Here is a 26,786-nt window from a genome sequence, read left to right on the forward strand (position 1 = left end):
CCAAACAAAAAGTTAGATTACCATCCATAACAAAATTTACCTTCTTTCATTTTCAATCCTCTCTCATACATTTTCCCAACCCACATAGTTACATTGCCATGCCTCGTGTCTCTGATTTTTTCGGGTCCTCATACATTTCTTGATCTGGTTGTTCTTCTTCTAATTTTCAACACTATTCATTAATTTCCCTCGACAATATATCAACCTGTTTATTCCATTACCAACTATAAAATTTCAAATTTTCAGTTAACCCATTCAATGAATATTTCATCAAAATTTTTGCTTCATATTGACCATAACCCCAACTTTCAACCTGTATTATATAACTATCATTCCAATGTACACTCACACGCTAACTAATTCCTATGGTTGCCTCTTATGTTATAACTCATTAACTTCATCTATTCAGTTTCAAAATAACAATTGTTTGACACATAATTCACTTTACATTTCTGATTTTATTATTCAGGTTATTTCCTCTTTGACTAGATTCTTTTAAATCATAATTTTAAATTTTCTGTCAACATCTTTTAGGTCATTATTATTAAATAACTAATATTCTTTCAGTAATTTTAATTAAAATTATAATTTCAACCTATCGTATCAGGCAACCACCATCACTCGTTTTCAACTTGATTCTGCTAAACACTCTTCTCTTATATATGGAAAGCTGTACAATAATATACATTACTTTCACATCAGTCTGTTTACTCCATTACCTTCTCTAGATTTCAAATTGTTAGTTCACTAATTCAGACAATAATTTAAATTAAAATATTTTCAATTTGTCAATAACCATTACAACTACAATAATAGGCAACGAACATTACTCTTGTTATTTTTACAACACTAATATAAATCTTATCTTGGTACCTATATAAGTTGGGCACATAGAATTAATTTTCTTCTCTTTTATTTAAAAATAAATCAAATTTTCGTCTTCTTCCTCAAAATTGTCACCATTGACGTCATTGACTCTACTATGACTAGTATTTTTATCAACCTAACACTATCAACAGTTCTTTCTGTAACAGGGAGTAGAGAGTTGCCTTTTAGACTTTTACAATAAAATCTAATATATTATAATTTAAGTTTCACTTTTATACAGTTATTAATATATAATCCAAATTTTAAACAACACTAATAATTTGAAATTCATAACCAAAAATTGACTACCTGTCTTGTCATGTCACTTCGGTCTGATAATTAGATTGTCATCTCCTTTACTTTTGTTGGTCTGTGTCCATTGAACTGGCAAGAACTACAAGTTCTTATCGAGCAGGGAACCATGTTGCCCTTTGAGTACTCCTAACACATTAAATCTTTCAACATCGACTTGGAGTCGCTATAAATATCGTACAATTACTATGTAAACCATAATTCTCGATGTAACCTTTTTCAAAAAGTTGCTAGTTTCATGTACTATGCAGAACGTAAGTATTACCACATTTTTCTTTAACTAGTCACAATTTTAAACTTTTTGCATTCCTTCTAACGTGAAAATACTTCGTTCTAGGCACTGAGGATGATCTGATCCAGATTGAAAACGTTTTTTCAAATCCTTTTGAATGACTTTTAATGTTTTTTAATAAAACTTTTTTATACCATTATACAAACGAAGTTTTTATTTCTGTATGATTTTTAATTACGGTATACAGCCAGCTACTGGGATTTTCCCATTGATTTTTTTTCTTATTTTTATTGTGTTTATTATTTCGCATTCTTTGCCCATTTCTCGTAATACTTCCGTGATCGTTTTCTTCTGTGTCCTTGCTCTTCTAAGCTTCCTTCTGTAACACCACATTTCAAATGACCGTAGTTTATTTATGCGTTCTTGCTTCAATGTCCAGCTTTCAAATCCATATTGCAGTATCGAGAACACGTAGCATCTCAAAGCTCTTACTCTCAGTTCTAATCTAAGGTCTTTGTTGCAGAGAATTGTTTTCACTTTTACAAACGCGTTGCTTGCTATTTCTATCCTGGATCCTTATTTCTGTTGTTTGATCATTTTTCTCTGAAATACACGTTCCTAGGTATTTGTATTTATCAGTCCTTTTTATCGGTACATTTCCCAAAAGTATGCTAGTTTGTATGTTTGTTATCGTAGTAATTATCATGTATTTGGTCTTTTTATGTTCATTTTTAGTCCATATTCTTCACAGAATCTGTTTCTCTTGTTTAGTAGTAATTGGAGTTATTCAGCAGAGCTTCCCATAATCATGGTGTCATCTGCTGTCATCTTATGTTGTTAATAGGTATTCCGTGAATTATTATTCCTTCACTTTGAGATAGTAATGCTTCTTAAAAAATGGCTTCACTATATTATACACTAAAAAGTAATACAGATACAATACATCCCTGCCTAACTCCTCTCCTGATTTCAATCTCTAGACTGGGTTCGTTATCTATTACAATTTGTGCTCTTTGATTCCAGTAAAGGTTTGTTATTATTCGTAAGTCCCTTTTGTCTATGTTTTTTGTCTTTAAGATGTAAAACAATTTAATATTTGAAATGGTTTTCACCCAAGGTCAGAGGCTTAGCCCTGCATCTCATTTTAAAAAAATTTAATATGTTGTATTTCAACAATTTCTCTCCATCAAGCATTTTTATGACCTGTAATACGAAGCTCTGATAATGGCATGTGCTATTGCCGAAAGTACTTAACAAAATTTAATAAAAAAATTTACACACTACCAATTTTTTTGAAGATAGTTATATTTTATCCACTATATTTTAAGGAAATTAACCACAATTTTAATTGACAATGTGTTTATTTTGATGTTTGAAATGTTAAAATGAACGTATTTCCAATTAAAATTCTCATTAATTCCCATTAAACGTAGTAAATAATGTTTAACTATACCTACTAATATTCCGAACTCTAATGATTCCTATTATGTGATAGAACAAAGTATTAAAAAGTGGTCAACTAACAACAATTATCTTTGTAACAAAGTACAAAAAACTCGAAGAAGTACCACAAAGTTTTTTATTAAAAAGGTCAAAATAGTACTCGTTTCGGCTCAGCACCAGCACGAGCCATCATCAGCTTAAATACAGGAATACAAACATCAAGGACTGACCTACAATGTAATGTCATCTAGAGCTCGGGAAATATGCAAAATGCATATTAAGTGCATATTTGCATCTTTTGGATAAATTTTATAAGTGCATATGCATTTATTAAAAGTGCATATTTTGAGTTATTTGGGAAAAATCGCTTTAAAACATGCATTTTATCACCAAAAAACAAAATCTTTGATAACTTAAAAAGCACTGATTTATTTTAATTACTTTATATAAAAAATTTCCTTTAGAATTTTTCCCTCTATCGTTTTATGGGGTTATTTTTAATAAATTAATTTTCACCCCCGAAAAGGGGGTGCCATTTACCCCCAGGGTAAAAGCGCAAGTTGGTACTATATCACTTTTGTTTATAAAGGTATCGTCTAACAGCGTAACCATTCACCAGGTTTCGTGAAAATCGATGGAGGTTTACCGAAATCAAAGATAATAGTAGTTGATTTTTACCTTCAGTGATTTTACTATTGGGACCATGCAAGTTCGGAATAGCGACACCTGGTTTCATAGCTTAGCAACATTTTTAGCACTTTTAATTATATTGGCCAATTTTATTAGTCCTGGTTACTGGATAATTGTCAAAGCCATAGTCCAAAGAAATAATAAGAAGAAAAAGTAAGATTAAGGTTATGTTATTAAAACGTAAATATTGCAGGTATGTAGTAAATAAAATTAATTATTAAAATGCAGTACTACAAGCAAAGTACAATTAATTAAATTCGCTTTAATAATTGCATATCATATCAATATTTTCGAGCAATATATAATTTTTACAATTTATAACACAGCATTTGCGAAATCCCATTTTTTTCAATGACAGAAATATACGTCAATTTGACAATACGAAATATTTAAGAAATATGTTAGAAAGTGGCAAGACTTCTCCGCGACTCGCGCACGATCGTTTCTCGTATCCCTTCCAAGTACTTGCACACAGCGAATAGAAAAGAAATTGCAATTCAATAATCGAAATGCCCGTATTTTGCAAGCTCATAAATTAGTAAACGATAAGTATGTAGCCGCCAAATTATTAATTTTATTAGTTTTAAGTACAATTCTCTCTTAAGCCGGGACGATGGAGAGGTATTCTTGCGAAGGGGTTGTAGCTCAATAATCGAAATGCGCGTATTTTAAAATTTTATTCTTAGAATTTATACGTTATACGAATTATAACCGCGATACGGTATATTTGAGTTGAATCAATTAAATAGCTATTTGAGGGTTAAGGGGATAAGCTCAAAAATCTAAACTATATACCTATATCCCTTCGAAAGCTCATAAATAGCTCGTAATTCCACGGTAATGGTCGGTTCAATATCTCTTTTAAGTAGTGATCTACGGTATATGAAATCTCATAAATATTTTGTAATTTAGCGCTATCTGTATTTTAGTTTCTACAATTGGGGGCCAGCTCAACAGGGGTGGAGTAGAAGAAGTTTTTCCGCGTATAAACAATTATTATCCGATAGCCGGCGCAGTTTTTCTCTGGAAATTTTAGAAAAACATTTAATAATATATAGTTTTAACTTTAATAATAATAAAATAAAAAATGATGATGGAGTTAAAATGCAGTTATGGATAAAGGCATATATTAGTGCATATTTCAACTGTTTTTTGTGCATATTTGCATGCATATTTTAGGGTTTTTAAGTGCATATTTCCCGAGCTCTATAAAGAATCAAACGTGAATTTTAAGCATGTGGTGACCACCTCAGTTAAGGAACTTACCAGAACAAGAAGGAGGAAGGATCAACGAGTTTACATGACACATATTGTTACAAAAACTTCATCTTATTGGTGTTAAGCAATTTTCAACATTGTGTTATAATTAAAACTGTAAAATTGTGTAGAACATCTACAAGCGAAGGAACCATCTTGTGAACAGATCAGGTGTAAAGAGCTTTCCGATGAAATGTCAAATAAGTGTCAATGATGACATATAGTACTCTAGAATGACGTTGACACTTAAATAGATACAGTTTCGATAGGTAGTTGAAGTATCTATGGTATCTAATACATATATCCATAATACAATTACAAATAAAAAACCTAATATGCCAAGAAAAATAATTGGAATAAAATACTTACAATCTACACTAACTTTGATTCTTTTACTAACTGTTGGAGGTACACCATTACTGGCAATGCATAAATAAGCTCCCATGTCCAGTCTGGAAATTTTTGTTAGTTCCAGCGTTTCTCCTTCCCATTCAAGAACTGTAACCAAACAATATCATATCAGATCAAAATAGTATCAAAATTACGTATTTTGAATTTTTTTTCAACATTAAGTGTTGGTATATAAAAACCACAGCCTACTCCATGAGTTTGTTTTGAAGCATCCGTGTAAACTAGGGTGACCACATCATAAACCTGAAAAAACGGGACACATCCAAAGAACAATAGAGCACCTAGAATTTTTCTCTGAGGGGTGGTTGGCTTGATCATCGACATTTTTTTGTATTGTTTGCGAAAGACAAGTTTCATTTTCCTACTGTTCTTTATATATGTTTCAAATGACCTGGGGGAAAGGGGGTTTAAACCGCAAACCCCTCCGAAGGAAGGTTTGAGGCGATACCCAAACAGGGAGGGGCGATTGAAACATGGTCTTTTACAGTGGCGACGCGTGACATTTTCTAAAGTGTTACCAAACCACAAGTTAAAAAAATCTTGTTTAAAAAAAATTATTTTGAACCTCCCAAATATAAGTTTTTGTTTTCAATCCTGTGGGATAAAATTAAACACATCACTATTCCCAAATTATATGTATGTAATTATGTATATGTAACAGGTATAACAATAAATAATAAACAAACTAAACATATTATTCTACCATAAAATTAACATAAAAAAATGAACAAGTAGGAAAAAGAATAGATTTTGAAAACTATTGTTTATATTTTAATTCTTCCATTTTCAATAATATCATTGTTTTTCTTCAAAATTATAAAAAAATATACAAGGAGAATAACTTTTCAAGTAGTTGATCAATTACGCAATACATACCAACGCTCTTCCATGTTTAAATGCACGCACACTGTAATCTGTAATAGGTACTAAACTAATGTTACCAATCCTCAAAATGGTTACAATACTGATATACACAGCGTGCCCGCGCGCCGTCTCTAACAGAGCCGTCGCGCGTCGCTCCTTCAAAATTTTCAGAAACGAGCTAGTCCCGAGCGATAGCGAGGTTTCTCCTCCGTTACCACTGCCAGTATTGGTAACAGCATATAATAACGTGCAATGGATTCACATATCTCGCCAATATTTTCGTGCGTCTATTTGACTATTTACTGAATTAGGTACTACATATTAACAAATATTTCTGTTGGTAAAAAATATAAATGGAATTATTTCGTAACAGTCATAAAAAATTTATTGCAAGATTTGTAACTGTTACCAATGGTAACAGTGGTTACATGGACGCTTCGCCAGTGGTCTTTTAGCTAATTTGTGACCTATAGATCCTTTTCAATTTACCTTTGAATATGTAATTTACGTACGATTAAGACTGCGAAACAGGCATATCACAAAAAACTCCGCCAGAATGGCATGGATCTACAACCCGTCAAAACAAAACAGGAAAGAATACAAAATAGCGAGAAACAAAGCCAACTCAACAAATAAAAAGAAGAAAATGACTGGTTTCGTTGGAGGATACAGGAAAAGACAGAAAACCATAAAATAAAACAATTTAACCAAAAAGTTAGAGCAACAAAAAATACCCCTTATCATTAAAACAAGAGAACTAAAAAACCATAAGGGAGAAACCGTATTTGAAGACAAATAGATCAGCAGAATATGGAAAGAATATTACGAAAAAATGCTATTCACTATGAAGAAAACACACTGCGATGAAGAAGTAAGGCCGAACATACAAGATAACGACGTAGTAGAAATTTTCACAGAGGAAGAAGTACAAAAGCAAATATTAAAAACCTAGGAAACGGAAAAGCAGCAGGAGAAGATGAAATAGCAGTAGAATAAAATACGAACGAAGAGAATTACTTAAAGAAATAAACCAGCTAATACAACAAAATATGGACAAAACACACTACCAGACAATTGGAACTCAGGTATTATACTATATTACCTATATATAAAAAAGGAGATCGGGAGAAGTGAATGCATATTACGAGAATAACAGAACGGGTTCAGATCAGGGAGGTCGACGATTAATTGCATACATACAGTGGAGAAAATCGCACAGAGTATCGCTAGTCTGTCGTTCACAGGTACAAAATTTTTCACATATTTCTTGAATTTGGTTGTTATAAATATGTCAACTCCATTCCTATGATGTACGTCATCATCTACACTTCCAGAATAGTATAGTGTGCCTTCATCTTGTTCACATGTTCCCGCTCCAGGCCAGCGAAGCTCACTGATGCCCATTATACCAATTTGTAAGCGTTTAACCTCTTGAACTAAGTTACTTAGCTTGTCTGATGCATAGAGACTTTGAAAATTCCATGTGGCTAATCTGATTGTACTGCTAGACATTTTTAAAGTTGTCGTACTTTTTAAATTGTAGGGGTTTCGTGTGGAGACGACCGGGAAGGCGGTACAGTCTGGTGCGCGCCCTTCCCTGCCGGATCTTTGTTTCCGAGATCCATGATCAGTAATACTCTGATTATGTTTGGATTGCGCCATATTAACTTTACTCAGGAGAAAAAATTGGAGTGGTTTCCCGTTGCCTTTCCCAATGATTTTTCTGGCGCATTAGGTTGAGATGAGATTATCATTATTAAATTATTTTGCTCTTATATTAAATCTGTGGATAAGTCTTTGCATACTAGCGTTATCTTGGACTATCGATATTTCGTCACCTGCGCAAAAGAGTATTTTTACTTTTTTGTTCTCAATTCGGTATCCTCCTCCTTTGTTGACACTTTTGATGCTTTTATGCATGATTAAATTGAAGAGCATATGGTTCAATAACTCTTATTCCGCTAACTATGTTTATGGGTGATGAAAGTTGTTCATCAATTCTGACTTCCATTTTGTTGTTTTAGTAGATGTTTTCAATAGTTTTTACGATATTTAGAAGAAGTTCTCTATTATACAGAAAATAAATTACATCTTTGTTTCTTACTCTGTCAAATACTTTCTTCAGGTCAATCAGACACAGAAATGCTGGTCTATTACACTCCAGTGATTTCTCAGTAATTTGTTTTATGACGAATATTGTATCTGTACACGATCTTCCAGTACGAAAATCCTGTTATTTATCTGCTAAACTTATCATGTAATTCGTTAGTCCTTATAAAATTTTAGTTGTAAGTTTTAGAGTAGTACCTATGTAACAAGTTGATATCTCTGTAGTTTCCTGGCTGTTTTATCTCCTTTTTTGAATAGTAGAATTAGTTCGCTGGTTCTCCATTCGTCCGGTATTTTATTATATTTTATAATTGTTTCATTGGTATTTTAACTATGGGCAAACATCCAGTGGCGTAGCGTGAGTGTCGGCTGCCCGGGGCGGAAGACAATTTTGCCGCCTTCTTATTTAGGTATTTTAATTTAATGTATACTACACATACATTACATACATTAATTAAGTATAGAGAAATTTTCGGCGAGAATACTCATTATTATTTTCCATTATACAGGTTAGATTCTAAATAAAAAAGTTTATCTAAGTTTTACAATCACGTTTATTAATACAAAAATTCTTTTACTTTAACCAATTAGATACACTGATATAACTTAGGTATGTACCTATTACTTAAGATTTGGTACACCTTGACGATTGACAAGATTAAATAAAATCAATTCTGTGCTCTGTGCTTAAAGAGTGTTAAGTCCTAAAACACTGTTTTGAGATAAACGCCTTTAAAGTTTGCAATAATAGGTTCGAGATATACTTTTCGAGTTTTTACAAGAATGTATCCCTCAAAATTATTTTAAATACTTTTGATCAATTAAATATTTATTTCTCTCAATAACATAATCAATAAATATAAACAAACCATATAAGTATTATAAAAAAATAATAATCTTTTTTTTACATGGACTTAACAAAATTTGCACAAATATCATGAACTTAACACGCTTTACATATAACATTAACTATTACAAAAAGCATAAAAAATAATATTTAATAATAATAATGGGGATTCTTAAGACCAAAGTAGCAGGTTTTATTAAATAATAATACAAGAACATTGCAGGACAAAAACTTGTGTTTATTCATCATAAACCAAGTAAGTAATAATACAAAGTAAGTAAAATAATATAAAAAATAAACAAGAATTGATATGGAAAACACATCAATAATTTTTTTAAGTTCTATTATTTAGTATTTCCATTTTTTCCCTTCTTCCTGACAGTTTGTTTCGTTGATTTATTTTCTTGGCAACTGTCAATTTTTTCGTGGTTTTCACATTTACTTTCTTTTTTTGTCTAGTTGCACTATCTCTTCATTTTCTTCATCAGGAATGTCATCAGTATAGGTATCCTCTGCTTCATTTGAGGTTATTAAATCTTTATAGAATTGGTAAAATATATGGAAGCGGGTTAAGGACATTTTTTCTTCTTAGGTATAGGATTTTGTTCTGGGTAACGTAAAGTAGGGTCCATTTTGCTAATGGTTGCTTTACCTCTTCTTTTGAAACTAATGCATTAAAACGGTTGATTAAGGTCTAAAGAATTCTTATAGTAAATTGTTCCAGGCTCGTTTTTGACAAAATTCAGCCACTGTACATCTCCCCAGCTAAAATTGTTTCCAACAATATCATCTTTTCGCTGCTGAAGGTCGGTTTTTAGCAGCTTAGTAGCTCAAAGAAGCTATCTTGATTCATATCCTTCACCACGAAAGGGCGTTTCTTACCAGTGCTTTGTATAAGTTCAGCCCAATCATGAGGATGGTGGAACATCCAGCAGAAGCTGTTTTTCTTTTTCAATAAGGGCGTGTGATGTATCTCACTCAATGTGCGTGTGGCCAGGTACTAAAAAATTTATGATTAATCTCTTTCAAGTTAGGAGAATTTTGCAGGGCTACCATACACCTAGCTGCTACATGAGTATTCTTGTTTTGACCACCACATGTATCTGAGTACATGGCCAAACTTTTCACAACAGGCTTTAAAGCTTTAGAAATAAATTTGTACACACATGAACCAACTTCATTAGCACCTCTGCCTGCTACACCTTCATGAAAAAGGTAACAGTAAGTTGTGCCATCACTGTAGTCGGAAACTGTTAGATTAAAAGTTCAAAGTTGGCATTTGTAGAAGGCTGTAGAACTATGCACGAGTGGAGTGGGAAGGCATTGCTGCATGTCAAATGTCACAGTTTTGGTTGAATCATTAGCTAACTTTTGAATTTTCTTTGTCTAACTTTTTAGACTCATACGCATACTCCGGGTTATCAAGGTGGTCTTTTTTTGTTTTAAAAACTCCTGGTTTTCATTCTCAGAACATATTTTAAGTTGCATGTCTAGCCTATCACATTTTCAACAGGTATCTACTTTAGGCTTTTTAATTTTTAAATTTAAGTTGTGAAACTCCTCACAAAACTTAGTATAGCTTACCGGTTTTGAATTGGTTTCAGATAGGGTACGTTCTTCATATTATAGTGTCACTATTTTTCATATTATAGTGTCACTATCGTCAGATGTGGAGAAACAAATTTTTTCCCACAATATTGTCTTGAGTAGTGGCTTTCATAAGCTGGGATCCAATTAAAAATGATTTACTTTATTCCTTTCTTCTTCAGTTATAAAGGTTTTTCTAAAATTTCCTTTTCCATTCGGTTGGATTAGGCCCGAAGAAGATGATTTTTTCTTTTGAATAATAGATATCTAATTATATATATCTCCTACTTTCTCCAAAGACTTTTAGTAAAATAGACAAATCAGCTTTAAAGGCGCGCGGCGTACAAAGAGTCAACGTAATACTTATTAGTGTACAGTGTGTTAAATCACAAAATTGTGGGACTTAACACACTGAGCCTTCCTGTTTCTTAAATAATATTTAGCGTAAAGAATGATATGTCTAAGTTCAGGACTTACACAGGACAACACACTTTACACATTGATTGTTTTTCATTTGTGTAAAATGTATATCTCAGTTTAGGAATGGAATTGGACTTGACAAATTATACACACATGTAGACCTGGCCTTTTGGCTATGCCAGTGCCATTAACTTAGTAAAAAAAAACACACATGTAGATATCAAATTCTAACGTACAGATAGTGCATTGGCTAATTTCGACCATTTTTGGAGTTAACTCGCTTTACGCACAGAGCACAAAATTTTTAATTAGAACTAGAACGATACTATAATGTTGTATTTTTATTTTTATTGAAAAGTAATATGAGTATTTGTTAGAATTAAACACAAAATTTCCGTCTTCAATTAAAAATTTATACGTCTACTTTTTTTAAGAGCAAAGTATTTTATTGCACCGTCAATGTCTATCACATCACACACCTCTTGCGCAATAGACAAAATAGCCAAATTAGTTAGTCTTAGAGTAGGTACTCATTGTCGATCTTAAATCATTTTTAATCAAACTTCTCAGAAAAACTCCTCTCACAGCTGGCATTGCTTATAGCAAGTGTGAAAATATTCGGAACATTTTTGGACAGAGTATCTTCTAGCTTGAATTTAACAATAAATTTAAATAATTCAAGTGAGTCTGCATTAATCAATTTATTTTCGATGTCTGTAGCAGCAACGAAAGTCCGCAGTCGAAGGCTTTCATACCGCGTAGTCTAGATTACATTCAGTGTTGACTGGATCTAATAATATAGCCGGCGTTAGATAAGCAAACTTATCCGTTACATCCTGTAGCTGTTGAAAACGCTCACGAATTTCTACAATAACTCTATCTAACGAAGAAAATAGCTTTCGTCTCAACTCATTTTCACAAGACAAGTTAGCATCTCTAGTTCCGTTATCAAAAATATGCTTTCTTGTTATGCGCCTCCGAGGTTTTATAGAAATTCCAAGTTCTTCACACATATTTTTTGCATAACCTACAGCGTCATTTGCCCATTCCTCTCTTTTCTCTATCAATATCATCTACAAAGCATTTACTTTCTGAGCGCACAATCTTATGTCAAGTCCCCTTGTTTGTAAATATTTTTGTGCATCATTCGCTTCATGTAGCACCGGTTGCCACAGGCCCAAAAACAAAGAAAGGAAAATGACTGCATGGAAACTAGTAAAGCACCTGCATCTGTCTTAGTGTTATAAGTTTTCACCTGCCACTGTCAGTTTTTCCAAAGTGACGACAATGTCTTTGTAATGATGTAATATCACATTTACGGCATCGCCTGTTGCACTCCTCCGCGTGTCTTGAACCCTTTTGCTTTTGCCTGTAGCTGCTATCAGAACTTCCCAACGATGTGTCGATGAGGAAAAAAGGATAGCAACGTTCTAAAGTGCCGAAATAAATTACTGAATCCACCTCAACTGAGGCAACGTGTAAACAAACTAGGTTTAACGAATGATTTGAGCAAGGTACGAATTGAGCTTTAGGGTTTATTTCTTGAATTCTTTGCTGAACTCCTGAATACTCTCCAGTCATAACAGCAGCATTATCATATGCTTGGCTTCTACAGTTGCTTTTATCTAGGCCATCAGCTTGAACCTTGTCCAAAATCATCTTTGAAATTCCTTCAGCAGTTTTGTCTCTAGTTTCAATGAAATCTATAAAAGATTTCATTACTTTTACTTCCTGATTTTCAATTATGTACTACGTGTCTTATTACCTCACTTGTTTGATCTTTATGAGAAAGATCTGGACTGCTGTCGAATATAATTGAATAATACTTAGCCTTTTTTTATTATTTCCCAAAATGGCAATAAATTCGTTTTTTATTTGTGGTGACATATAAGTGATTGAAATTTTGCCACACATTTTAGACTTGCAGTACAGGATCGTATTTTGCAATTAAGTTAACCAATTCTAAAAAATATAAGGAAACAACCAACTGAAAAATTTATTATTAATCATTAAATTAAAATTAAAGGCATTAAAAAAACTCTAACCAATTAAATGTTCGAACAAACCACCCTTCTGCAGTGATAAATCGGATCATACAATGCAAGTCTCATTGCATTCACCTGGCCCTACCTGACTGCAGAGTTGAACAATTTTTTCTTGCAATTCGTATTCAAACAATTCAGTGTTTTCTTTGTTCCACGAACTGAATAACGTGCAGGGTAGTAAAAATTGCCGATGTATGTAATATAAGTCATTCTCGCTGATTGTTAGTCATAAACGGGGGATTCCCACAAGTCAGTATAGACCACAGTATAAAGAGGGACAGTAGAACCACTCTCCGAAAAATTGGAAGTAAAATCTGTAGTCGCGCATGGCGACCGCGCAATGTTCTTAGTCGCTTTTGCCCCACTCTCGCATTGCTAGTCGCATAGAAACGTACAGGTAAACACAGTTAACAAAAACCCTCAAGGTCACTTGCACCGCATAAACGAACGTCTGTCATCTCTTCTCCTCACGGTTGCAGACAAATTGGTTTTACTGTACGGATTTTAACAGGGAAACCCGCATCCACCACTGGTGAATTACCAATTGCGTACTGCCGGTATTACTTTTTGAGATCAAAGCGCCGACAGAGGAGTGATTTTACTGTGGAACCTCTTAGGCCGATGCCACATTATGCGTTTTGACCGGATGCGGTGAAAACGCATCCGTTTCCAACGCAACCGGACCGACCTGTCACACTATGCGTTTAGTCTGGTGCAGTTTGTAAGCGCTTACCGATGACTCAAAACGTATCCGTTTCCAACGCAACCGGACCGATCTGTCACACTATGCGTTTTCACCGGATGCGGCGAAAACGCATAATCTGACATCGGCCTTAGTCGAGGCATTGAAGGATTGAAGTGTCGATTTTTTTGCAGTAAGACGGATTTTAATGCGGATTGGTGCGTTGGATTCGTGAGAATTTCAGGAAATTTTGTGAACTAATGTAATGAATAAGAAATCTCAAATTGCATTTGTGCATAAGAAAAATGCATTTCAAAAGTGCATTTTGAAATAGTGGGAAAAATTGACTCAATTTTCTTACTCGGGGGTTTTTGGGGTCGCTGAAAATGAATATGAGGTCGGCGAGAGTGTGCAAACTACCTGGTGCATGCAGCAGGTGTAATAAACGTCTTCTTCTGGAGTATTATGGTAATTTATCATATAATTAGTTTAAACTCGTTACTCGGGGGGTTTTTGGGGTAATCTATTTTCTTCGATGTAACTATAGTGATCGAAAAGGGTGGTATTTTTATTATAAATAAACATAAATTTTTATTATTATAATATATTTACGGTTAAAAAAGTTCATTGTACAAAATTTATCGTAATTTATCTTTAAAATTCATTTTCTTCATCATTATCATCTTCTTCGTTATTGCCTTCCTCTCTCGAGTCCAATGCAATAATTGTGCAATCAGAGCCTGCACAATTTTTGCAGGTTAAATTACAAACTAACCCATGCTTCCTGTACCCGTATGAGTTGCCGCAGTCTGACTTGCAACTACAGAATATTAAATATAAAATGTTTGGAGGACCAGGTGTCTGAGTCATTCTAACTGGAATTAATACATTATTTTGTAATTCCCATCTCCAATCGGTTGGGTTCATGTTACTGTCCTCTCCATGCAGCTAAATTTGTATTTGTAAATATACCCTTTTTAAATGCTGGGTAAATGCATCAACAGATGAAAGCATTTTTCCAATGACAATCTTTTAATTTTTGGCAATAGCCATTAAGTATATTCTGTATCGGTAAGTTTCAGCTAATTGGATATTACTCAGTTTAAACTGCTCAGGAATATTCGGTTTCCTGAAACTTATCGGGGCATTGTACATAGCCATATGAAGTTGGCAGCCTTGGTCAATAATTTCATTAAGGGGTACATCCTTTTCTGTAAACTATTTTGCGTGTACCGCAAGATCTGCATACTTTTGAAAAGTATTAAAAAATTTAGCTTTTCTTTGATAATAAGTTGCCGATACTGTATCACACCCTGTGATAGCATGAAGCAATAAAATGTTTTCTGCAATTGCAGGTAAATGTTCCAGACCCTTCGAAGAGTATAATTCTTCTGCACTATTAGGTCGAGCGGGTTTCAAGAAATAAATATCAATATTATGTGGTGTAAGAGCAGTAACCAAAACGAGGATATCGGTATCTTCGGCAACAACAACCACTATTTTAGCTTTTTTAGAAGACATTTAATACACCTGCTGCATGTACCAGGTAGTTTGCACACTCTCGCCGACCTCATATTCATTTTCAGCTACCCCAAAAACCCCTGAGTAATGATTTTAAGCCAATTATATGATAAATTACCACAATACTCCAGAGGAAGACGTTTATTACACCCGCTGCAGGCACCAGGTAGTTTGCACACTCTCGCCGACCTCATATTCGTTTTCAGCGACCCCAAAAACCCCCCGATTAAGAAAATTGAGTCAATTTTTCCCACTATTTCAAAATGCACTTTTGAAATGCATTTTTCTTATGTACAACTGCAATTTGAGATTTCTTATTCATTACATTAGTTCACAAAATTTCCTGACATTCTCACGAATCCAACGCACCAAACTGCATTAAAATCCGTCTTACTGTGCCAAAAGTCGACAGTAAGGCCTTTTTTTGTGCTTCAATGCCTCGACTATCTATATACTGTGGTATAGACGTTGTTGCCAGTCGCTAGAAAATATCATTCAAAGAAAAGGAATTCCCCGAATTCGTCACAAAATAAGTAATGAAAAATTCCGTGCTCCTTTCAATCGGTCCAAATTTGTAGTTGCGATAAAAGTATAAAATAGTTTAAATATTTACAAAATATTTTTATTATTTATTGTTAAATTTGCCACCCCCCTAAAAAGTGCTGCCCGGGGCAGGCCACCCCCACTACGCTACGCCAGTGTAAACATCATTAAGTAGACTATTAAGTTTCAATATAAAAAAGATGTACAATCATACTATAATGTAAGATTTGTCCGTGAGTCAATACTGACTTGCTTTATATATTAAACTTAAAGAATATTCAGTGTAACCGCGAAAGAAAAACATAATTTATAAGGCTTACCTTGAAGAGTTTTATTTATGGTAATTTTGGTATTATCGTCCCTCTTCCATTTAACGCTAGGTGTAGGAAATCCGGTGGCTTTACAAGTTAACGTTTCGTTGGAGCCTTCCCTCACGATCGCATCGCTGCTGCTCAAAGAGTCGTCTATATTTGGAGGAACTAGAAAACACAATATTCAATACAGGGTGTAACAAAAATATAGGTCATAAATGAAATCACATATTCTGGGACCAAAAATTGTTCGATTGAACCTAACTTACATAAGTAAAGTTAATATGATGTCAATTGGAACAGACGAATTTTTGGGGTCTGGAGAGTAATTCTACGGCGAGGTTGGCGTGCATCATAGAAATAAAGATAAACATTTGTCAAACTAAATTCTCAATCCAGTAGTACAGAAAACGATAATAAATATCGTTCTCATACCACTAGATTGACAACAGATGGAAACTCTCTGGTTGCTACCTCCACGACTTTCAAAAATTATAAGCCATACGGGTGCCGAGACGAATATTAAGATGAGGAAATTTTAAATAATTCATGTCTCATCTGCTCAGCGTGGTAAAGTTCCAACGAGAAGGTTTCCTAAGTACTCCACAAAAGAGTAAATGAATTAAAAATGTATAAACATATAACGTATAAATGTATAATGCTGCTGCATTTTCAGGTTGCAAAGAAATTGAAAATTTTTATACATTTTTAATTCATTTACCCTTTTGTGGAGTAATTAGGAAACGTTCTCGTTGGAACTTTACCACGGTGAGCAGATGGGCGTGAATTGTTTAAAATTCCCTCATTTTAATGTTCGTCTCGGCACCCATATGGTTTATAATTTTTGAAAGTCGCGGAGGTAGTAACCAGAGTGTTTCCATCTGTTGTCAATCTAGTGGTATGAGAACGATATTTATTGTCGTTTTCTGTACTACTGGATTGAGAACTTAGTTTGTTTCTTAGCAGATGTCGCTACGATTTCCGTGACATTTCTGTCTTTGCAATCTGGGAAGGCACATATCGAGGTACCTGGTTGAATTGGATAGAAGAGGATATGGGACTACTGATGGGGGAAAAATCCCTGAAACCGGTATATACTCTTCCTGCACTCTCCGATTTAACTAGAGTATAATGCTGCTACATTTTCAGGTTGTAAAGACATTAAATATGTTTATACATTTTTAATTCATTTACTCTTTTGTGGAGTAATTAGGAAACCTTCTCGTTGGAACTTTACTACGCTGAGCAGATGGGACGTGACTTGTTTAAAATCCCCTCATTTTAATGTTCGTCTCGGCACCCATACGGTTTTTAATTTTTGAAAGTCGCAGAGGTAGTAACCAGATAGTTTCCATCGGTTGTCAATCTAGTGGTATGAGAACGATATTTATTGTCGTCTTCTGTACTACTGGATTGAGAACTTAGTTTGTTTCTTAGCAGATGTCGCTACGGTATCCGTAAGATTTCTTTCTTTGCAATCTGGGAAGGCACAGATCGAGGTACCTGGTTGCATTGAAGAGAAGAGGATATGGGACTACTGATAAGGGGAAAAATCCCCGAAACCGGTATATACTCTTCCTGGTATTGTGACACTCCCAGTATTGTCCACATGGACACAGGATGTGGCTTATTATTTTCTAACGCATCTTATTGGGCACTAGTGAAGTATCATCATCATCATTGGTCTACAACCCATGGTGGGTATTGGCTTGTTCCAGAATCAGCTTCCATTCCTTCCTATCCTTCGCCTTGGTTTTCCAATTTCGCACTCCCAACACTCGCACCTGGTCCTTAAATCGTACTCTGGGCCTGCCTTTTCTCCTCACTCCATCCGGTCTCTGTCTATAAATGTGTTTCGAGAACTCCACCTCATTCATTCTCTCTAAGTGGCCGAGCCACCCTTGCCGAGCCACAGCCTGTTTATTTTGATAGATCTACGAATTAACTCACTAACTACTGAAGTGTAATTATTGGTCAAATTTTTCGGAAGTGCTTACGCTCAAACCTTATCGTTAGGGGCAGTGGTCGGCAAACTATTAGACAAAGAGCCAAATATGAGCATTACCACAATTAAAAAAAAGTTTGGAGCCAAATCTGCTTGTTGGCTTGTTCAGTAAACTTTTATTACACTAAATAAGTAGTACCGGGTGTCCCAATAAGAATGGCTCTCGACCATATCTCAGGAACCGTTTATAGTACAGCATTCAGAAAAAATATTTATAACAAAATTTGCCTCGTGAAAAGCCTGGAAATTATTTTCATAATTGTAGGTCCACCGCTAGAGGGCGTAATTGAATAACAAAAATAAAAAATCAAAATGTTACAAAATTTACCTAATGAAAGGGCACTGTAAATCCAATCATCGTATTCTTCCTAAAATTCTGCGCATATTTGATTTCACAAGTTTAAGTCTACCTTTGCAAATAACAGGTGGGGGTGAGTGGGAACCTTCTTATGAAAAAATGACTGTAAGTCCGGTTCTGCTAAATCGAATTTTGCATACTTGGTCTTGTTGAAATAAGCCCTTTTTCGTCAATGTAAATGTCTTATTTTCGAAAAAGCCTAATAAGTAATATGCTAGGAGGCGTTATTTAATTATTTTCAGAAATGTTTTCTTTGGAAAATATTAAATACAAGTATGCATTTTTAATCCTGTATTATAAAATAAGACAAAATTAGCAACATAATACCGAAAACCGCATGCCGATATCTTTTTTCTATCTCTAGATATTTTAAGAAATATGTAGATTCTAAACATAACTGTTACTGTCACCGATTAAACGAGGTAAAGGAAAAGTAGTGTGCTATGGAAAAAACAAATAAACATTTTCCAGATGTAAACGTATATAATTAATTAAAACAACAATTAGACAAACAACACTATAAAATATAACAAAGAAATAAAAGCAAGTACTTACTTAGTCTTAGTGACTGCCTAAATGTTCAAATTGTTGCTCATAATTTTCGATGCAAGCATTTACTCTTTCAAGAATAGATTGAATAGCAACAGGTTTAACTGTTTTAGACTTTTATTTATGGGAAAGGATAAAAGACCTTGTTTTTGCCGCTAGGCCCACTACTCGAGAAAACATGATCTAGAATCTAGAGAATACGAAACGCCATTCAAAGCATTGCGAAAGCAGAAATTGAGACTGCTGTTCAATATACTCTTGAAAGAGTAAATGCTTGCATCGAAAATGATGGGCAAAAATTTGAACATTTAGGTCGTCACTAAGTAGTGGCTTTTATTTCTTTATTATATTTTATAGTGTTGTTTGTCTTATTGTTGTTTTAATTAATTATATACGTTTAGATCTGGAAAATGTTTCTTTGTTTTTCCCATAGCACACTACATTTCCTTAACTTCGTTTACCGGTGACATTAACAGTTGTTTAAAATTTACACGTTTCTGAAGATATCTCGAGCTAGAAAAAAGGCATCGACATGGTTTTCGGTATTATGTTGCTAATTTGGTCTTATTTTGTAATACAGGATTAAAAATGCATACTTGTATTTAATATTTTCCAAAGAAACCTAGATTCCTTAAAATAATTAAATAGCGCCTCCTAGCTTGCATATTACTCTTATTAGGCTATACCGAAAATAAGACACTTACATTGACGAAAAAGCGCTGATTTCAACAAGACCAAATATGCAAAATTCGATTTAGTAGAACCGGACTTACAGTCATTTTTTCATAAGAAGGTTCCCACTCACCTCCACCTCTTATTTGCAAAGGTAGACTTAAACTTGTGAAATCAAATATATTTTGTAAAATTTTGATTTTTTAATTTTTGATATTCAGTTACGCCCTCTAGCGGTGGACCTACAATTATGAAAATAATTTTCAGGCTTTTCCCGAGGCAACTTTTGTTAGAAATGATATAAAGATGGAAAAAAATGCCCCAAGGATATTCCAAAAATACTGCCGTTCCACGTCAAAAAGTATTCGACCAAAAAAATTTTTAGATTCCTAGCCCCATACACAACCCCCCAAAAAATTAAAACGTGTTTTTCCGTTTTTTGGCGATATCTTCCGTTCTTATCATTTGTATTGGTATTTGTTACAAAATTTTTGGCGCAAATTCCAATTTTTGTTTTAAATTTTGACACGTAGAACTGAAAAACAGCAAATTTGAGCTTTTTAGACTGATCATAAAAATCAGAAATCCTATTCCAAGCGTTGAAAATGATCATGTTTTCTTTTACAGGTTGTGTACAACTTGTGTTGTGAACTAAGATCACATTTTTTCTTCTCCAACGTTTCCAATCCAACATAAACACGCTCGAATTTAGAACGCCATACCTTCTTGTTTTTTTTTTAAATGTATTTAATTGTATTTCAAAGCTACCAATGCCAATTGGTACCAATTTTCAACTCGGTTATCCTAGCATTAAGAGGATTTTTGACAAAGCTAAAGTTTGCAAGTTTGATAAAAGCTAATTTATCGGAATAATATTATGTAATTTTTTCTTACCAAGTTTTTTTAATGAAAATATTGCGCTTTCCGTGGATATTTGTGCCAGAGCCGCAATTAAGGAGCCAAAGATCCTCATGCAGCTCTGGAGCCGCACTTTGCCCACCACTGGTTTGAGGGAATAAAACCCCCATAAAATTTTTATGGAGTGTACGAATTTCATTGTTATTTTTTTAAGATGTACCTGCCATAAGAATAACACATGTCCATTTTCAATAAAACATTTCTAATATGTAGTTTTCGATATATTGGAAAAAATCGATTATCATTTTGTAATGTCAAAGGGCTGTACCTTTGTTTATTTGCACACTTGTTCAAAGGTAAGCTGGGTTTAATCCAACTATTTATGGTCCCAGAATATGCAATTTAATTTATGACCTGCCTTTTTGTTACATCCTGTATAATGCATTTCTAAATAACATACATATTACTTGGTCTTTATTACTTCAAATCAAATGATATTCTGATGGCCAAAAAAGCAAGCAACACTTTGTATACGGTTATATATTTGGATCAAAATTATTTCTTTGTAAGTCTGGAAATATATAATGTGATCAAGTAATGATTGGCAACGTGGCATTGAAAGTGTTAAAGTGTTTGATTTTTCGCCAACGATAAACCCGAAAATTTTGAGAATTGTTGCGAAAATTAAATGTTAACTGACAGTACCAGGTGATTATAAAGTGAAGATCAATAAAATAACTGTAAATCCACTGCGAAAAAGTGATATTCGGCGTTAAAAACAATACTGACAATAAGAAAAACAAGTAAGGTTATATTTATAAGATAAATAAAACAGCTAGTTCTACAGCTGAAGTCCAGTTGGAATATAAAGCGGTGTTGCCAAACCTCAATTAAAGCGAATAATCATTGGAAAGCGTAACTTAATAAAGTTTAGAGAGAAGCTGATTGCACTGAGAGGGGTTGATATTTCTAAAGGGTTGAACTGGATATCATCCCCTATCGCGGTGCAAAGAATATTATCGCGAAGCTAGGGCAACATCAAGACAAGTGAAATCTTATAAATATGACAGACTCAGATGATACGTATTCAGAGGGAGGAAAAGAAAAGCAGGAACTTGGGATGATGTATTCAAAAATTCCAAAAAACCTATAGATCACCAAAAAAACGGGTTGATTCAAACCCAGAAATGCTAGCCCAAATGATGGATTTGCTAAAAGGACTGGCTGAGGATACAAAGGAAATAAAAAATCAACAGAAAAAGCAGGCGGAAACCATGAATATGCTAACTGAAGAACTAAAAGAGCTCAAAGAAGAACAAAAGGAGTATAGAAGAGAAATAGGAGAACTAAAACTAGCTAATGAAAAAGCTATTAAAGAGATAAATCAACTGCAATACCAATTAAGTAATACGAATATAAGATTACAAAAATTAGAAGGAGAAAAACGAAAAAGAAACATTGTGATTCAAGGACTTCCAATTGACACGGACAATCCCAATATACTAAAGAATAAAGTAGAAAGTTTCATAGACAAAGAAATGGGAGTTAAAGTAAGGGTAAACGATGCAAGAAAGCTGGGAGACACAACATGTCTAGTAGAGTTGGATAATAAATACGAAAAGTCAAAAGTAATGCAAAATAAAATGAAGCTTAACCAGCTAAGGGACAAAATATATGTAAATGATGATCTAACAAAAGACGAAAGGGAAATACAAGCCAAAATTAGAATAATGGCTAGAGAGCAGCGAAACAAAGGAAAAATCACAAAAATAGGGTACCAGAGATTAATAGTAAACAATGAACTATGGAAATGGAACAAAGAAAGCGGGCAATTGGAAAAAATAAAAGAAGACATCTCAAAAAACTAGAATTAGATGCAGACGAAGATGGATCAACACAGACGACACCGCAGGGAACACGGACACAAAAAAAGGAAATCAAAAAACAAATTAATAAAATAACAGAAGAAATGGTAAAAGCAGCAACTTGGAATATAAGAGGATCCTATCAGGAAGGAAAGCTGAAGCATTTAATAAACGAAGTTAAGAAATGTAAGTTTGATCTAGTAGCTTTACAAGAGACAAAACAATTGGGGCAGGGTAGCCAGGAAATAGACGACTACATATTTTTCAATAGCGGAGGCACTAACAGACTGCTGGGTACAGGTTTTATAATAAGTAAAAAATTGAAAGAATTTGTTTCAGACTTTAAAGCAATTTCGGACAGGATGTGCACTCTCAGATTAAAAGGTAAATACCAAAAAATAACATTTGTTAATATACATGCACCCTCGGAGGAAAAAAGAATGGATCTGAAAGAGCAATTTTATAGCAAATTGGATGAAGTATATGAGGCTATACCCAGGTATGATATGAAAATCATTTTAGGAGACGCTAATGCCAAAATAGGCAGAGAAGAAATATTAATGCCCACTATAGGCAAGCACAGTTTACATCCAGAGACTAACGAAAATGGATATTTCCTGGTAGATTTTGCCAAAGAAAAGGGACTTATAATAAAAAGTACGTACCACCAACGAAAGGACATTTATAAGGGAACATGGAAATCTCCAGACGGCCGTACAGTCAACCAGATCGACCATGTTTTAGTTGAGAAAAACGAAGAACATTGCATAACAAAGCTGAGAACATATAGAGGACCTGATATGGACTCAGACCACTATTTGGTCGGAATATGGATGAAACAATTAGTACCAACTCTTCGAAACAAAAAGAGATTAAAATACGAAAGAAACAAACCAATTAGATTACAGACAGAATGTGAGCAAACGTTGTATGGACAAATTATTAACAACAAATTAGAGAGCATAGTGGTTGAAAGGAATGTAGAATGCATGTGGGGAACATTAAAAGATGTAATTAAAGAAGCAGCAAATATTTCCAGCACCAATGACAACAAAAAGAAAAAACAAAAAGAATGGTTTGATGAAGAATGTGAACAATCATTGGAAGAACGGGCCAAGCTACGATTAAAAATGATAACTCAAGGAACAAGAGAAGCGCAGGAAAATTACACTAAACAAAGAAATAGAACCAAAAAAATACTACGAGAAAAAAAAGGAAACATTATGAAGCTAAACTGAAAAATATAGAGGAAAGTTACAAAAATAATCAAATAAGGAACCTGTACCAAGGGATAAAAAATGAGAAACGAGGGCACCAACCGAAAACTGTACATTATAAAGACAAAAATGGAGAAATGATTATGGGTGAACCAGAGATATTAGAACGCTGGAAGCAGTACTTTTATGAGCTTCTAAATGGACCTGAAAAGACAGACGATAATAACGAGGAAACAGAGGATCTAGTAAATGAAATACAAAATCAACAGGGTGAAGAGCAGGCTCCGACTATAAGCGAAATTCAGAATATCATCGATAAATTAAAAATGAACAAAAGCCCAGGAAGCGACGGCCTAACGGCTGAAATGATTAAATTTGGAGGAAATCAGTTAGTAGAGAAAATCCATAAACTAATTAATAATATAAGGGAACAAGAAATACTACCTGAGGAATGGACAGAAGCAATACTGTGTCCTATTCACAAAAAAGGAAATATGGCTGATTGTCAGAATTATCGAGGCATAGCGCTGCTAAACATAACGTATAAAATATTAGCTATGCATATTAAAAACAGATTAACAACGAAGGTTGATAAAAGCATAGGAGAATATCAAAGTGGGTTCAGAAAAGGCAGAAGTACTGTGGATCAGGTCTTCACACTACGAGAAATACAGGCTGAAAGTTACGAATATAATAAAGACACCATGGTTCTTTTCATTGACTTTAAACAGGCTTTCGATCGAGTGAAAAGAAGCGAGTTATTCACAGTATTGCAAGACATGGACGTTTCTCCAAAGCTTATTAGAATTATAAAACTAACTCTCCAAAGAACAATGAATAAAGTCAAGATAAACAATACTATAACAGAAAGCTTTGAGGTCAAACAAGGAGTGCGGCAGGGTGATCCATTATCGTCTATAATGTTTAGCATATTACTAGAAAAGGTTATACAAGAAGCAAACATTAATAGAACAGGTCTGATCTACCACAAAAAACATCAGTGCTTGGCATTCGCAGACGATTTGGTAATCTTGGCTAGGAGCAAAATAGAACTTATCGAAACAGTCATGAAACTCGAGGAGAGGGCAGAAACCAAAGGATTGTATATAAATGAAGCAAAAACAAAGTATATGGAATGGACAAATAAGCAATTCGTTCGGGGGCAATACATAACGATGACAACAGCGAATGGAACACAGTATAAATTCGAAGAAGTTGAGAGATTTGAGTACTTAGGAACTGTCTTCACAAGAGATCCTAACTGTGAAGAAGAAATACAAAAGAGAATTATGTCGGGCAACCGCGCTATATTTGCTCTTAATGGGTTTTTAAGCAGTAAAAATATATCACGAAGAGCAAAACTAAGAACTTACAAAACGTAATAAGGCCGATAGTAACGTATGCTTCTGAAACATGGGTCACAACAAAAAAACATCAAGAGTTGTTATTAGTTTGGGAGAGGAAAATACTGCGCAAAATCTTCGGTGAGAAAAATTTAAATGGACTATGGGTAAGAAGAACAAATAAGGAACTAACTGAGCTCTATCAAGATCCTAACATACTAGCAGTAATTAAGGCGCAAAGACTTAGATGGTTGGGCCATGTGCAGAGGATGATTCCATCTAGAATTCCCAGAATGGTACTATCTAGTGCATTGGCAGGGAAAAGACGAAGAGGAAGACCGAGGTCACGATGGAGTAATGGAGTTAGAGAAGATATGAGAAGAATTAACGTAAGGAACTGGGAAAGAGAAGCGACTGAAAAAAGGGAGTGGAAAAGAATAGTACATCAAGCCATGGCCCTACTAGGCTCGTAGTGCTTACATATTATTAATATGTAGTTTTCGATATATTGGAAAAAATCGATTATAATTTTGTAATGTCAAAGAGCTGTACCTTTATTTATTTGTTTATTTGCACATTTGTTCAAAGGTAAGCTGGGTTTAATCGAATTATTTTTGGTCCCAGAATATGCAATTTAATTTATGACCTGCCTTTTTGTTACATCCTGTATAATGCATTTCTAAATAACATACATATTACTTGGTCTTTATTACTTCAAATCAAATGATATTGATGGCTTTTTGACAAAACATCGTAACCGACAAAACGCAAATTTTACAGGAGACGACTTTTTCTTCTACCGACTTTTCGGTTAATATAATTAAAATTTTGAAACTGTGATAAATTAGTACATAAAAAAAGATAATAATTAAAGAAAAAAAACTGTAATACATATAACATTCTTTAATTAAATTATGTAGCATACGATACTTTGTGAGACCTTGTCTGTGTAAATTTTAGTTGAAGCTTGTCGCTTAAGATAAACATCGATAGTTTTAAGGTAACAATTTATAAATGAATATTCATAAATAACGTAAGTATCTTAAGAGGAAAAATATTATTCATGACTCATGACAAAAATCGACAAAGAAAAATAAAATTTAATACATATATTAATATGTGACACTCTGATCTTCTTCATCAGTTTCTGCCAATGTGTCAGGAATTTCACTTTTGTAACTTAACTCTTCATATTCTTGCACAAACTCCTGTGGTATGACATGTTTCCGACATAGGTTTATGTGCTTTTTAAAGCTTAAGATGTAATCTTTAAACTGCACTAAATTATTTTGCGTTAGATATGAAATAATCAACATCTTTTTGAGAAAATTAAGAAAGATAAAACAAATGTAGGTAATACAATAACCGAAAAATATCAGGTAAAAAAATGTTTGTACAAAGTCATCAAAACCTTTTTCTGTACCTACAACTTACCTAAATAATAACAAGCTTAAAAATGTACAAATGTAATTGTTTTTGAGCTCTTACACAGTATGTCTGCATAACTTGGAACCTATTGATTAATTTTTATTATTAGTTTAAAAAAACTACTTATCAGATATTAAATTTCATTAATTTCATACGAGGTATGTCAAAAAATGTGAATCTTGTTCAAGAGTAAAGTAGCTTTATATTTCACAATATCGAAAATTGTTAATAAAAAAGTTTGGAATTAAAAACTATGTTTCAATGTTCGTTCTATATTGACTCCCCTACATTTGTTTCAGGTTTCAGTGAACTTACTACGTTGATATATTTACTACTAAGTTGATATATTT

General features: G+C 33.8%; 1 protein-coding gene across 1 annotated transcript in view; it reads right to left on the bottom strand.

The window, feature by feature from the left end:
- Window positions 1–26,786, bottom strand: part of LOC126878576 (lachesin-like) — a 642,328-nt gene that overhangs the window by 64,842 nt on the left and 550,700 nt on the right. The window contains exons 5-6 of the mRNA XM_050641374.1: window positions 16,151–16,309; window positions 5,171–5,299 (exon numbers count right to left, since the gene is read on the bottom strand). Of these exons, the coding sequence (XP_050497331.1) occupies window positions 5,171–5,299; window positions 16,151–16,309 (288 nt within the window). The remainder of the gene's footprint in view (window positions 1–5,170; window positions 5,300–16,150; window positions 16,310–26,786) is intronic.

Source organism: Diabrotica virgifera, chromosome 10 (genome assembly GCF_917563875.1).
Source record: "Diabrotica virgifera virgifera chromosome 10, PGI_DIABVI_V3a".
In the NCBI taxonomy this organism is placed as follows: domain Eukaryota; kingdom Metazoa; phylum Arthropoda; class Insecta; order Coleoptera; family Chrysomelidae; genus Diabrotica; species Diabrotica virgifera.